A 14,223-nucleotide genomic window follows, 5' to 3' on the forward strand; every position below is an offset into this window, starting at 1 on the left:
TGAAGAAATAATGAGACTGAGGAGGCCATTTTCGCTGGACTCTTGACATGTGAGCCCAGGGTTAATCTAATACCACCTTACTTTCACACACACTTCAATTGGAGCCTTACTAACATCATGCACGCCTAGAAAATAAAGTAAAACTTTGTTTGCAGGACACTGAAGTGAACTGCTAACTGATTTCATTAGTATGCAATAAGTTGACCTGCAGCTGTATAGGGTGGGTGCTAGTAAGGTCACACCTCGAGTACTATGTACAGTTTTGATCTCCTTACTTGAGAAGAGATGTAGTGGCACTGGAAGGGATGCAAAGAGGTTCACTAAGTTGATTCTGGAATTGAGAGGGCTGCTTTATGAGAAGAGATAGGGCAAACTGGGACTGTACTCATTGGAATTTAGAAGAATGGGAGGGATCTTATGGAAACATATAACATTATGACGGGAATAGATAAGACAGAATCATGGAGGTTTCTTTCATTGGCATGTGAAACTAGAACAAGGGAATACAGCCTCAAAATAAGGGAGGGCAAATTTCGGACTGAATTGAGGAGGAACTTGTTCACCCAAAGGGTTGTGAATCTGTGGAATTCCCTGCCGAGTGAAGGAGTTAAGGCTACCTCATGGAATGTTTTTAAGGCAAAGATAGATAGATTTTTGAACAGTAAAGGAATTAAGGGTTATGGTGAATGGGCGGGTAAACGGAACTGGGTTTAAGCAAAGGTCAGCCATGATCTTATTGAATAGGGGTGCAGACATGACAGGCCAAGTAGCCGACTCCTGCTCCTGGTTCTTGAGTACAATCTCAAAGAATAAATACTGTGATAAATAAAGGGACATAGGCTCTCATTTGGAATATACAACATTTCTCACAATGAATCGGACCTAACCCCAATGATTTCAGCATCCCACCTAACCTGTGCACTCATGGTCGATATTACCTTTATAACTTAATATATGTCTGTACTTTAACAGGATCGTGTATGAATTTTACAAGGTTCAAGTGACAGGGCATGTTGTGTCACAGCTCAATATACTTTGAAGTCAAATGGAATTTATTTTTCCCTTTTGCATTAACCTTTTCTTTGAGAAACACTCAATAAAAATTGACTTGGGAAAGAACTGAGAACAGATCATAAGAACATTTTTTGCAAGTTGTTCACAGAATGTGGTGCTGCTGGCTGGGACAACACTAATTGCACACCCAATTGCCCTTGAGAAGGTGATGGCGAGGTGCCTTCCTGAACTACTGCAGGCCTTGGGGTGTAGGGTAAACTATTGGGTTTGTTAGGAAGGGAATGCAAAGTTTTTGACCCAGTGATGGCAAGGAACTACACTGGAGCAAAAAGTCCCTGTACCTTCAAATTTTAGCAACTGAAGTTTCCAAGCAAAACATTTTCATCAAGCATTTTGGATTTTGCTGGTAAAGGCTGGAGTGGATACGGATACAATCATATGTTTGAATAAACAAAATACAGAACAACCTCAATTATCTGAACGAGACAGGCGGGGAGTGTTTTGTTTGGATAACTGATTGTTCAGATAATTGATTGTTTGGATAATGGATAATGTTTTTTATGGGACCTTGAGATCTTGTTCGGACAATCCGAAATCCGTATAATTGACGTTCAGCTGACCGAGGTTGTTCTGTACACCTAACTGTGGCTAGAGAAAAGAACTTCTTTCAAATTAAAAAGAACATATAAGAGATGGCATTTTTAATATATTACACTTCGCCACTAAGAAATCTGAACAATGGATCTCTCTTTGCTACCACTCTGCTCTACTCATTATAGTTTGTCCTTTTCCATTCAATGTTCCTGTCATTTAGTTTCTGTCATATTTAATTTGAGACTATTATAACTCCCTCCAAATTAGCTTCTGAAGAAAATTTCACTATTGCTTCCTTCCTTCGTAATTTATAATTTTGAAGTCCAAAGTGAAGTATTAAACCAAGAATAAAAAAAAACAGGATGATAATAGGCATCTAGAGAGAAAGTGAGGACTGCCGATGCTGGAGACCAGAGTGGAAAGGTGTGATGCTAGAAAAGCACAGCAGGTCAGGGAGCACCCAAGGAACAGGAGAATCGACATTTCAGGCATAAGCCCTTCAGCAGGTATGTGTTAATAGGCATCCACCAACATCATGAGGAATACCGTGTAGCTAAAGTAGTGATGGATATTAACTCTGTAGTTGAAGAAAAGCAAAAATCTTAAGTCGAGGCTAATATCTCACAAGAGATAATTGTGTATCTTAGATATAAAGTAATGAGTTATTAAGAACTATGTAACAAACATATTTCCTGTTTCATCAAGATTAAGCTGATCTTCTGCGTAAGACATTATCAAGGGTTTAGACCAATGAAGGATTGGTGGCAATGAATTTACCCAAGATGTCCCAGGCTGTATCCAATACTATAAGATCCTGACAGTGCCAGGATCCTCTGTCTCTTATAAGTGTGATTTGTACAAGTTCCTATTGTTTAAGAACAGTGGGAAGAGAGACCTGCAGCAACAGCAGGCCTGTACATTTCGGGCAGCTGTGGGGAAGCAACCAGAGCCTGTCAATAGAGAGAGAGTTCCACAATAGTTACACAAACATTAGCCAATCAAAGGCAATCTGCAGGGACTCCTTAAGGGTCAAGCATATCTAAATAACCTCGATGAACTTTCTCATGGTGTCACTGATAAGGACCACCCTGTAGTAAAGTGTGTGTGTGTGTGTGTGTGTGTGTGTGTGTGGTGGTGGTGGGGAGGGGGAGGTGTGGAGTTGGTGAGATCCAATCTTGGAAAAGGCAACACCATTCTCTTGGAAAGAAAGATTTTCAAAATGAAGGAAGCTACCGAATGTGGATGTTAAGAGAAATTTAGTGGTCATGTACAAATTGCACCAAGTACTAGTGGGACAAATTGGAATCAAAAAGGTGAAAAATAAATATTGGCCTAAACTTCAAGGATCTTCAAATATAATGGATGGATGCTTCAATTATGCATCGGCATCTCTCATAAGCGTGTTTGATTATGCACCACAGCTTCAGGAAGAGGTGGTGGAACGTTACCAGGCTATAAGGGTTAAGTCTTGAAGAAAGTTAACATATTGATTATATTTCCTTCAGTTTAAGTGATTGGGAGCAGACATGATTAAGGTGTTTAAAATAATGAAGGATTTTAAAAGCTCATAAGAATTAAGATCATAAGAAATTGGAGGATAAGCAGGCCATTTGGCCCCTCAAACCTGCCCCACAGAGTCCTGCATGTCACCAATAACCCTCAACTTCCTTGTGAATCATAAAAGTATCTAATTCCTTCTTGAATATATTAAACAACTGCTCTCCGGGGAGGAGAATTCCTAACACTAATGACTCTCAGAGAAGAAATCCCTCCTCATCTCTATCTTAAAAGTGAGACCCCCTCTACTTTTAAACTGTGCCCTCGAGTTCCAGATTAGTTGGCGGCACGATTGCTCAGTGGTTAGCACTGATGCCTCACAATTCCAGGGACCCAGACTCGATTCCTCCCTCCTATCTCCAAACTCTGTGTGGAGTTTGCGCGTTCTCCCCGTGTCTGCGTGGGTTTCCTCAGAGTGCTCTGGCTTCCTCCCACAGTCCAAAGATGTGCAGGTCAGGTGAATTGGCCATGCTAAATTGCCCATAGTGTTAGGTGCATTAGTCAGAGGGAAATGTAAAATGGAGGAATGGGTCTGGGTGAGTTGCTGTTTGGAGGAGTCAGTGTGGACTTGTTGGGCCGTAGGACCTGTTTCCATACTGTAGGGTATCTAATCTAATTATCCTACAATCCTCTCAACATCTACCCTGTCAAGCTTTCTAACAGGATCTTGTACAATCCGATGAGATCATCTCTCATTCTCCTAACATCCAATGGGTTTAGTGAGAAAAGATTGAGTGAAAACAACAGAAAGCAGGTTTAGTACGATGGTGGGGGATCTGTGGAACAAGGAGGTATAATATCAAAGCAAGGTTGTACTGCAGACACATCAGAAACTGCACCCAGTTTACCCTGTTTTGCTTTTGAATAAGTTCCTCCTGCTGTTGCTCTTTAACACTCAGCACATATTCCAGTTCTTGGCATCGTGACCTCGAATCTGAATTCTGAACAAATGAAAGAGAGACAAGCCCCATGTATAAAATCAGTTAGAATGTCTTTAACACCCTTTTGAAATTAACATATAAATCTGTATTTGAAATCATTCAAACTTCACGATTTTTAATACAAAGTTCTTACTTGCTGAAACATTTTATCTTCTTCACATTTTATTTGTTGCTCCATTTCATTATAAAGATGTTTTATTTCTTCACTGTATTCTGCTGCTTTTCTGAAAATAAGCAATAAATTCACCTGCGTTATCATTTCTGAACTTCGCTGTAAATGAAACAAGTGTAAATCAAGTTGAACAGCCGGCCACTTCCCTGAATTCTCACAGTCAGATCCAGTGAGCTAAGGATCAAACATATCAAGCAAGCGGAAAGTCCGAATTATACAAAATTCTCAAACTCCATTTCTCAATTCTCTTTGTCAAAGTTCCCATTGGAATTTTCACAACTTAGTTTCAACCTCAAAACTCTTACCGAACACTCTGGTCAAATGCTGGGAAGCGCAGGAGAGTTGAGTTTGTGTAGATTATCGTGTTAAGAAAGGTTGTTCTGACCTTGCTTAAGGTTTTTTAGATAATGGACTGCACAATCTAGCTGTGATTAGTAAGTGCGGGACACAGTACAACAAGGTGATAGCTGACTACAGAGATTAACCCGATAGAAATAGGAGGAACAGAAACACTTCACATCTTATAGGTTTGAACGTCAGGGCTGAGAAATCTGATCACATCAGCTCAGGGAAGTTTCTGTGGGACAGCGAGAAAACAGGGAGCAGGGTTAGGAGCATGGGGTGGAGCAGGGGCAAAGAAGCAGTTAGGGAGCTGAAGGGGCAGATGGGAAAACAATGGAGGGCAGTGAGGTGGGGCAGAGGATAAAGGAGAATTGATGTCATGTGTTGTTTAGGGAGTTGGACCACAGGAAGTGTCTTCATGTGATTAGTGACTGGGCATAAATGTGAGGACAGAAGGTAGGATGCTGCAGGTCTAGGGACGAGAGTCTTAAATGGGGAGCCCCTTATTCCAAAGTTCTCCCCCTCCCCTGCCCCCGATTTCTAAATTCTATGAAGCGTGAACATCCTCTCAGCATCTATCCTGTTAAACCCCCTTCCCTCAGGATCGTATATGCCTCAGTAAGATTTCATTTTACCAACATACGGACATACAAATTAGAACAGGGGTAGACCAGTCAGCTCCTTGAATGTACTCCAACCTTGAATAAGATCATGGCCAATTGAATGTAACCTAAAATTCACACCTCTGTGATTTATCAAGAACCAAATTACCCCTGCCTTAAAAATATTCAAGGACTCGACTTCCTCCACCTTCTTGGGGAGAGAATTCGAAAGGATCACAGCTCTTTGTAAGAAGAAAAATCACCTCATCTCAGTTTTAAATGGGAGACCCCTGATTATGGAACAGTAACCCCTCTCATTCCAGGTTCTTCGACAGCAGGAAATGTCCCTCTCTTGGTCCACCCTGCCAGGATCTCTCAGCATCCTTTATGTTTCCATCAGGTCAGCTCCTATTCCTATGGTGTTTACTGACTGAGGAATCAAATGGTCAGCAGGAATACAGAGTGAGGCAGTAATTTCACAGGAATGTGACAGGGAACCAGTGAAGGTAATTATAAGGCAGGTGAGAGTCACTTGCATGCATGTGGAATGCACATTTTAGTTTGGAAATATGAGAGTGGGGAGCAGAGATTATGAGTTGTCAGATCCCTGACCAGTGAGTGGATGCTGAAAAGAAACCAGTAAGGGCTGGAGAAACTCTTCAGCCCCCTTTCCTTTTGTCTCCTCAATAATGTTAGGCACTTCTCTTCCATTTTTCCATGGGCGGCTTTCCCTTCTCTTCCATTTGCTCTTCCTCCCACACTTTTCTGTAGCACGTGAAATCTTCGCTCTGTTTCTCTCGCCACAGGTGGTGCCAGAACTGCTGAGTTTCTCCAGCACCTTCTGTTCTTACCCCAAGCAGCGAGGGATTTAGTGGATAGTCAGCCATCTTGCAATTACCTAACACAGAAAGAATATTGAAGCTTGTATCATCTGGGGGTCATAGATCAGAGGGGGATGGGCTGATGGAATAGTCCATGGGGCATAGATCAGAGGGGGTTGGGCTGATGGAAATAGGGCGTGGGGCATAGATTGGGGGGGGGCTTGATGGAACCATCTGAGGGGCATAGCTCCTGTAGTATAAAGGGTTCATACAAATATATAAATGAGGGAATCTATGTCATCAGGCAAAGTGATGTAAGATCACATGGTAAGAGCAGATGGTTCTCTTCAGAGATCTTTTGCAAAGTGTTGTCCTGTACATTGTTCCTACTTACCAGTTTGAATGAAGACTTCCAAGAGTCCTGCTACCTTTATCAATCTCATTTCCAGACACAACCACATCCAAGCAACCAGTAAAATAGAGTTCTAAAGTGGGAGGGGCTCCTGGATCAACTTCAGGGGCTAACACTGACACATTAGATCCACGGTCAGTCAAAAGGTCACAATCAGAGCCAGGAGCAATAGGGCAACAGTGTTCAGACAGGCATCTGGAGGTACCAGGGGTGCTATTTGTGTCAAAATAGGAAAGGCAAAAGGGCTAATTCAGAGGCATGTAACTGGACAGATCCCACACATCACTTCTCCCAATTAGCCAGCCCCTTCTCACTCAGTTTCAGATTTTCCAGCAGGGTTTCTGTCGCCTGCAATAGATTCCCATCTCATATTTCCCTACTGAAAAAACCCTGTGTTGTGAATAAAATAGCACCATTTATTGCCAAAGTAGTTTAATTGTTAACATGAAAGAAAATTTCAGACCATGCATGAACGTATATATTTTCCCATTTCCATGTGTATTCAAAGTAAGTTGGGGGATGGAGATTGTTAGGGATCAAACAAACCTTTTTAGAGCAAATTCCATCATTTCCCTTTCCTCGTTGGCTTCTTGAATCTGAATAGAAACTCTTTCCAGAAATTCTTCGAAATGACTAAGTAAACGTGGCTCATCCTTTCTCAGTTGTGTCCATAAGTTTCGGATTTCTTGTTGGCTGAAAAATGCAGAATTTTATTTGATATTTACACATGAGCAGACCTGGTGGGAGACTGTGCAAGACTTTCAGGATTCCTCAAGGTTAGAGCTCAGGGAATGATTGGGTCAAGGGACACAGACCATCAATCAGCTCCCACCTGAAGGCATTGCATTTGATTTGATTTGATACAACATTATACCATTATATTTCCTTAGAAAAACCAACAGTTACTGATGACACAGGGTAATTTGGGTTCCACTGTGGTCACTGGAATTAAATATTAGGCACTCTATAAGATTGTCTACTTTACATTCAAGTCTCTCTGTGTTTTGAAAGAAAAGCTACAGCTGCAACATCGATAACAAGAATGCAAGATTATTAAATCACTAACCAGACTTCCAATTTTTGAAATCTAAATTTATTAAAAGAATCTTGTACTCACACTGTTTTTTAATTCTTTTAGTAGATTTTGATGTTGTTGGTATGAAAGGCATTTGTTGCTTGTCCCTAATTGCCCTTGAATTGAGTGGCTCATTGGCTATCTTTCAGGGAAGTTAAGAGTCAGCCATATTGATGTAGGTCTGGAGCTACATGTAGGCCAGATCAGGTTAGGATGGCAGATTCATTTCCCTAAAGGACATGTGCAGATCAGATTTTAATGACAGTTGTGATGGTCACAATTATTGAAAGTCACTCGACACCAGTTTCAGTCCAACAAGTTTATTTGGACACGTCAGAACATAAGAACTAGGAGCAAGAGTAGGCCGTCCGGCCCTTCGAGCCTGCTCCACCATTCAATAAGATCATGGTTGATCTTTTCATGGACTCAGATTCATTTACCCGCCCTCTCACCCTATCCCTTAATTCCTTTATTGTTCAAAAAAGTATCTACCTTAGCTTTAAAAATGTTTACTGAAGTAGCGTCAACTACTTCACTGGACAAGGAATTCCATAGATTACCAACCCTCTGGATGAAGAACTTCCTTCTCAATTCAGTCCTAAACCTGCTTCCTCTAATCTTGTGGCTATGCCTTCTTGTCCTAGTTTCACCTGCCAGTGGAAACATCCTTTCTACTTCTATCTTACCTATTCATTTTGTAATTTTATATATTACCATTCGATCCCTCCTCATTCATCTAAATTTCAATGAAAATAATCCCAGTCTACTCAGTCTCTCCTCATGAGCCAACCCCCTCAACTCCACTGAAGTGAATCTCTGCTGCACCCCCTCCAGTGCCAGTACATCCTTTCTCAAGTAAGGAGACCAAAACTGCACTCAGTACTCCAGATGTGACCTCGCCAGCACCTTGCACAGCTGCAATATAACCGCTCTGCTTTTAAACTCAATCCCTTTAGCAATGAAGGACAAAATTCCATTTGCCTTCCTAATTAGCTGTTGAACCTGCAAACCAACCCTCTGTGCTTAATGCATAAGGACACCCAGGTCCCTCTGCACTGCATCATTGCAAGCTTTTGGAGCACTGGCCCTTCATCAGGTGAAGAGAGAACACAGGCACAGAATTTATAACTAGAGAGATCAGAAAGGTCAGACATATGATGTGAGTGCGAGTAATAAGTCTCTGCAGGTGACCAAGAGTAGTGGACTGTGTGAGTATAGTTGGATAACAAGAGAACGGATGACTACAATCCAATTAATTGAGGCAAAGAGATAATTACAAAAAATTAAGATGGTGCCGGAACAAGTCAGGTGACTGGAATAATACGATAGGAATAAGAGTCGCGTGCTGAGGGTCTAACCAAAATAACAAATAATTGAAAAATGTACAAGCTAATTAAGGTTAAGAGATCATAACAAGTTATCAAGGTGATGGTGTCAGAACAGGAGAGTAAGGAAGATTTTACAGAGCAGTGTGGTGAGGTCACATGTAGCACAACATGAACCCAAGATCACGGTTGAGGCTGTCCTCATTGTTATGGAACTTGGCTATCGGTTTCTGCTCAGCGATTCTGTGTTGTTGTGTATCTTGAAGGCTGCCTTGGAAGATGCTTATCCAAAGATTGGAGGCTGAATACCCTCAATCACTGAAGCTTTTCCCAACTGGGAGAGAACATCCTTGTCTGGCAATTGTTGTGTGGTGTCCATTCATCCATTGACATAGCGTTTGCATGGTCTTACCAATATACCATCCTTGCCTGCAGCAGGTAAAGTTGACCAAGTCACATTGACCAAGTCACACAAGTATCTGCTATGTGTGTGCTCGGTGGTGTTCCCACATTGTCGGTGATATCCATGTGGATGAAGTGACATGTCTTACAGAGGTTGCTATGGCAGGGTTGTGTGGCGTTGTGGTTGATGTCCTGAAAACTGGGTAGTTTGCCATGAACGATGATCTGTTTAAAGTTTGGCGGTTGTTTGAAGGTGAGAAGTGGAGGGCATAGGGATGATCTTGGCGAGATGTTCATCGTCATCAATGACATGTTGAAGACTGCAAAGAATATGATGTAGTTTTTCCGCTCCGGGGAAGTACTGGACAATGAAGGGTACTCTATCAGTCTATCCTGTCTTCTGAGGAAGTCGTCGCAGTTTTTCACTGTGGCACATCAGAACCGGTGTTCGATGAGTTGAGCATCGTATCCCGTTCTTATGAGGGCACCTTTAGGTGTCCATTGCATTCTCTCTCTCATCTGAGCAGATCCTATGTATACGCAGGAATTATCCACAGGGGATGACCCCTTTAACATGTCTAGGGTTTAGCTATAAAAGTGCAGCATCGTGAGGTTATCTGGGGGCTTGTGGTAGAGTGAGGTACTGAGGTATCTGTCCTTGATGGAGATGGAACAGCAGTGGGGACCAAATTTGCACCCCAATACGCCAACATTTTCCTGCACAAGTTTAAGCAAGACTTCTTTGCTGCACAGGACCTCCAACCAACATTATACACCAGATACATCTGATGGCATTTCCTACCTTTGGATTCATGGTGAGGAATCACTGAAATGACCACGCAATGATATCAACACGCTTGATCCCACCACCAGACTTACCATGGACTACTCTTCAGAATCAGTCTCATTCTTGGACACACGCATCTCCATCAAGGACGGGCACCGCAAGCCCATGGATAACCTCATGACACTGCACTTCTCGAGCTTCCTCCCAATTGGGGAATACTTCAGCGGACAAGGACATTCAGCCTCCAATCTTTGGGTAAGCATCCTCCAAGGCGTCCTTCGAGATACACAACAATGAGACACAGTGGCTCAGTGGTTAGCACTGCTGCCTCACATCACCAGGGACCCAGCCTCAGGCAACTGTCTGTGTAGAGTTTGCATATTCTTTCGGGTGCTCTGGTTTCCTCCCACAGACAAAAGATGTGCAGGTTAGATGAATTGACCATGCTAAATTGCCCACAGTGTTCAGAGATGGGTAGGTTAGGTGGATTAGATTTGGGAAATGTAGAGTAATAGGATGGGGGAATAGGTCTGGGAGGGATACTCTTCAGTGGGTCAGTGTGGACCTGTTGGGCTGAATGGCCTGTTCCACACTGAAGGCATTCTCTGATTCTTTGATTCTAACACAGAATCACCGAGCAGAAATTGATAACCAAGTTCCGTACCCATGAAGACAGCCTCAACCGTGATCTTGGGTTCATGTTGTGCTACATGTGACCTCACCACACTGTTCTGTAAAATCTTCCTTACTCTCCTGTTCTGACACCATCACCTTGATAACTTGGTATGATCTCTGTACCTTAATTAGTTTGAACAGTTCTTGATCACTTGTTACTTGATTAGATCCTCAGCGTGTGACTCTTACACCTAGCATGTTATTGTAGTCATTTGTTTTGTCTCCAGCACCATCATTATTTTAAATATTTTGTAATTATCTCTCTGCCTCAATTAACCAGATTATAAGTATCCTCTCACTTGTCATTCAACTGTTGACACTTTACTCACACAGGGAAAAGTGAAGACTGCAGATGCTAGAGATCAGAGTCTAGATTAGAGTGGTGCTGGAAAACCTGCCCCTCAGATGCTGCCTGACCTGCTGTGCTTTTCCAGCCCAACTCTAATCTAGACTTTACTCACACAGTCTGACACTCTTGATCACCAGCAAAGATTTATTATTCGAGTGACACTCCACTCACACTATTTGTGTGATCTTTTGATCTCTCTGATTATAAATTCTGTGCCTGAGTTCTCTCTTCACTTCACCTAATGAAGGGGCAGTGTTCCTAAAGTTTGTGATTTCAAATAAACCTGTTGGACTATAACCTTCTCCACCTAGACCAACACCGGTACATGTACATCACAATTATTGAGGCTAACTTATAGATTTCAGATTTATCAATTGAATTCCAATGCCACGAACTGGCCTGCTAAAATTTGAAGCTTTGCTTTTGTTAGAAGGCAGGATTTTATTTAGAGGCAAGAACAAAGGAGGCAAGAGATAGGTGTTATGATCCCAGCTGATGGCCACACCAGGCAAGTCAGATTCCAGCACGAAACTTGCTTGGTAGTCATAATGTTTATTTTTGCAGTTTAATTAATTTGGTGGTCAGTCACTGAACATTTGCAAAAGGCTGCCACTTTATTTTTTAACAAAACAAGACCAACGTTTATTATACCTAAAACAAATAAAATTACCCTCTATATTACACTGTCCAAGAACTAACTGAACCAGTTTCTGTCTCCTACCATCAGGCCAATTTTGTATCCAATTGGTGAGCTCTCCCTGAATCCCATGTGATCGAATTTTACTAATAAGTCTACCATGAGGAACCGCGTCAAAGGTTTTACTAAAATCTAGGTTAACAATTGTTCTGCCTGCATCAAACTTCTTGGTTACATCCTCAGAAAACTGAATCAAGTTTGTTAGATACAATCTCCCATACACAAAACTATGCTGACTATCCTTAATCAGTCCTTGCCTTTCTAAATGCATGCAAATCCTATCTCTCAAAGTCCCCTCCAACAACTTATACCACTGATCAGCTGATGTTTCAGAGGATGCTCGAAGACAGGAACTTGGATTTTCTATTGCACTAAAAGAGAACATATCCAACTCAAAATGTCTGCCTCACTCTACCACCTCTCACCAAAAGCCAGTACCAAACCCAAACTAATCCCACTGCCTCACTCTCTCAATAGCCCTGGATCAATTCCAAACTAATTGCTCATTCTCTTCTCATAACCCTGTATCAATCTCAGATCAATCCCAATTCCTGCTCTCTCCTCATAGCCCTATATCAATCCTAATCTAAACCTACAAGCAAGTGGTTAGGATCTAGATTATACTATCTGAGAATATGATTGAAGATGATGACTTTCAAAAGGGATTTGGATGAGAGCTGAGGAGAGAGAAAACAGAAAACAGAGCTAGAGGGAAAGAGCAGGGTCGTAAGACCCGATGTGTTGCTGTTGCAGTGTGCTGGAATGGGCATAACAGGGCAAGGGGCCTTTTCCTGTGCTGTATCCTCTCTGTGGTTCCATATCAATGGCATTCCTGGTGTTCCAGCTGTCATTTTTTAATTAAAGTCATTTGTTAAACATGCATGGCCTGTAACAAATCGATACTGGCTGTCCTTGTTTCTCAATGTTCATTTAGTTTATCGCAACTGACGGGTTGCCTCCTAGTATTTACAACCACATTCTCCTCCGAGAGATGTTTAAGGAGAACTGGAAATTGTTACCTGGAGGCTACAGCATTTCTTCAGTGACCTCTTTCAGCAACGTAGGGTACTGCCTGAAAATAAAAACACTGGGAGCATCTTAAAGTAGTTTTAAATTGTTGTAATTGTTCAAGATTTGGGATTCTTGCATTTGTCCTGATGAGCAGAACATTCTTAACAAGACTCAAACAATCGGATCATTCTGACGTGCACAGTGCTTATAAAGGCAGATTGCAAGTCACATTTTCAATCTGCAACTTTGCATTATTTCACTGACACGACTATAACCCCCATTACATTGAGTTCGCCCTCATTCTGAATTGGACAGGCTTGTGGGAATATGTTGGAGCTGTACTGAACTTTGGTGCGGTCATAGTAACCGTGGAGTAACTGTGTGCAGTTCTGGTCACCACACTGTAGGAATAAATAGTTGAGTACACACATCTCCTCCTCAAGACTCACTTTCCTCCTTTAATACAACCTTCCTTTTTGATCAGCAATAAGATAATGGCCAAATAATCAGTCAGAGAGTCACAGAGATGTGCAGCACAGAAACAGACCCTTCGGTCCAACTCGTCCATGCTGACCAAATATCCTAACCTAATCTAGTCCCATTTGCCAGCGCTTGACCCATATTCCCCCAAACCCTTCCTATTCATATACCCATCCAGATGCTTTTTAAATGTTGCAATTGTACCAGCCTTCACCACTTCCTCTGGCAGCTCATTCCATACACGCACCACTCTCCACATGAACAAGTTGCCCCTTAGGTCTCTTTTATATCTTTCCCCTCTCACCCTAAACCAATGCCCTCTAGTTATGGACTCCCCCACGCAGGGAAAAGATCTTGTCTGTTTACCCTATCCATGCCCCTCATGATTTTATAAACCTCTATAAGGTCACCCCTCAGCCTCTGATGCTCCAGGATGTTGATTGAGAGCACTATAATTTAATTCTACTTTCCCATCCTCTCCCTGTAACTCTGCACAATATTTCTATTTAAGTAATCATCTGATGCCACCTTGAATTCTCAATTGAACATCTCATCAGCACCTGTGACAGTACAGCACTCCATCAGTACTGCACTGGAGTGCCAGCCTTGATGTTCGTGTTTACATTCTAGAGTAGGATTTGACCTCAAATCTTTAAGAGGTGAAAATATTCCAATTAAGCCATGGCTAGTCTACAAATTGTACATTACCCCTGCATAAAATTCTACTTTACCAATCCCTGTATCCAAATGGGTATACATTATGATAAAAAATATCTTGTGTTCAAACCTGACAGATGATAAGTGGCTTTTCAGAACAGATGGTTTAAGGAGTTGTTAGAACATATTCCAATGTCATGATTCATTGAGATAGCTTATAGGAAACCAAGCTTCATTATTCCTGCAGTCACCACTGAAGTTAAAGATGTTTAATAATACACAAAAGTGTTTTGAAACCAAATTGATTAAA

The 14,223-nt window shown here is 41.8% G+C and overlaps 1 protein-coding gene across 1 annotated transcript in view; it reads right to left on the reverse strand.

Moving 5' to 3' along the window:
- The window catches only part of cracr2aa (calcium release activated channel regulator 2Aa), a 74,811-nt gene that overhangs the window by 39,555 nt on the left and 21,033 nt on the right, over positions 1-14,223 (reverse strand). The window contains exons 4-6 of the mRNA XM_060840049.1: positions 7,002-7,148; positions 4,240-4,330; positions 4,014-4,106 (exon numbers count right to left, since the gene is read on the reverse strand). Coding sequence (XP_060696032.1) covers positions 4,014-4,106; positions 4,240-4,330; positions 7,002-7,148 — 331 coding nt within the window. The remainder of the gene's footprint in view (positions 1-4,013; positions 4,107-4,239; positions 4,331-7,001; positions 7,149-14,223) is intronic.

The sequence above is a fragment of the Hemiscyllium ocellatum genome, chromosome 19 (genome assembly GCF_020745735.1).
Source record: "Hemiscyllium ocellatum isolate sHemOce1 chromosome 19, sHemOce1.pat.X.cur, whole genome shotgun sequence".
NCBI classification, from domain to species: domain Eukaryota; kingdom Metazoa; phylum Chordata; class Chondrichthyes; order Orectolobiformes; family Hemiscylliidae; genus Hemiscyllium; species Hemiscyllium ocellatum.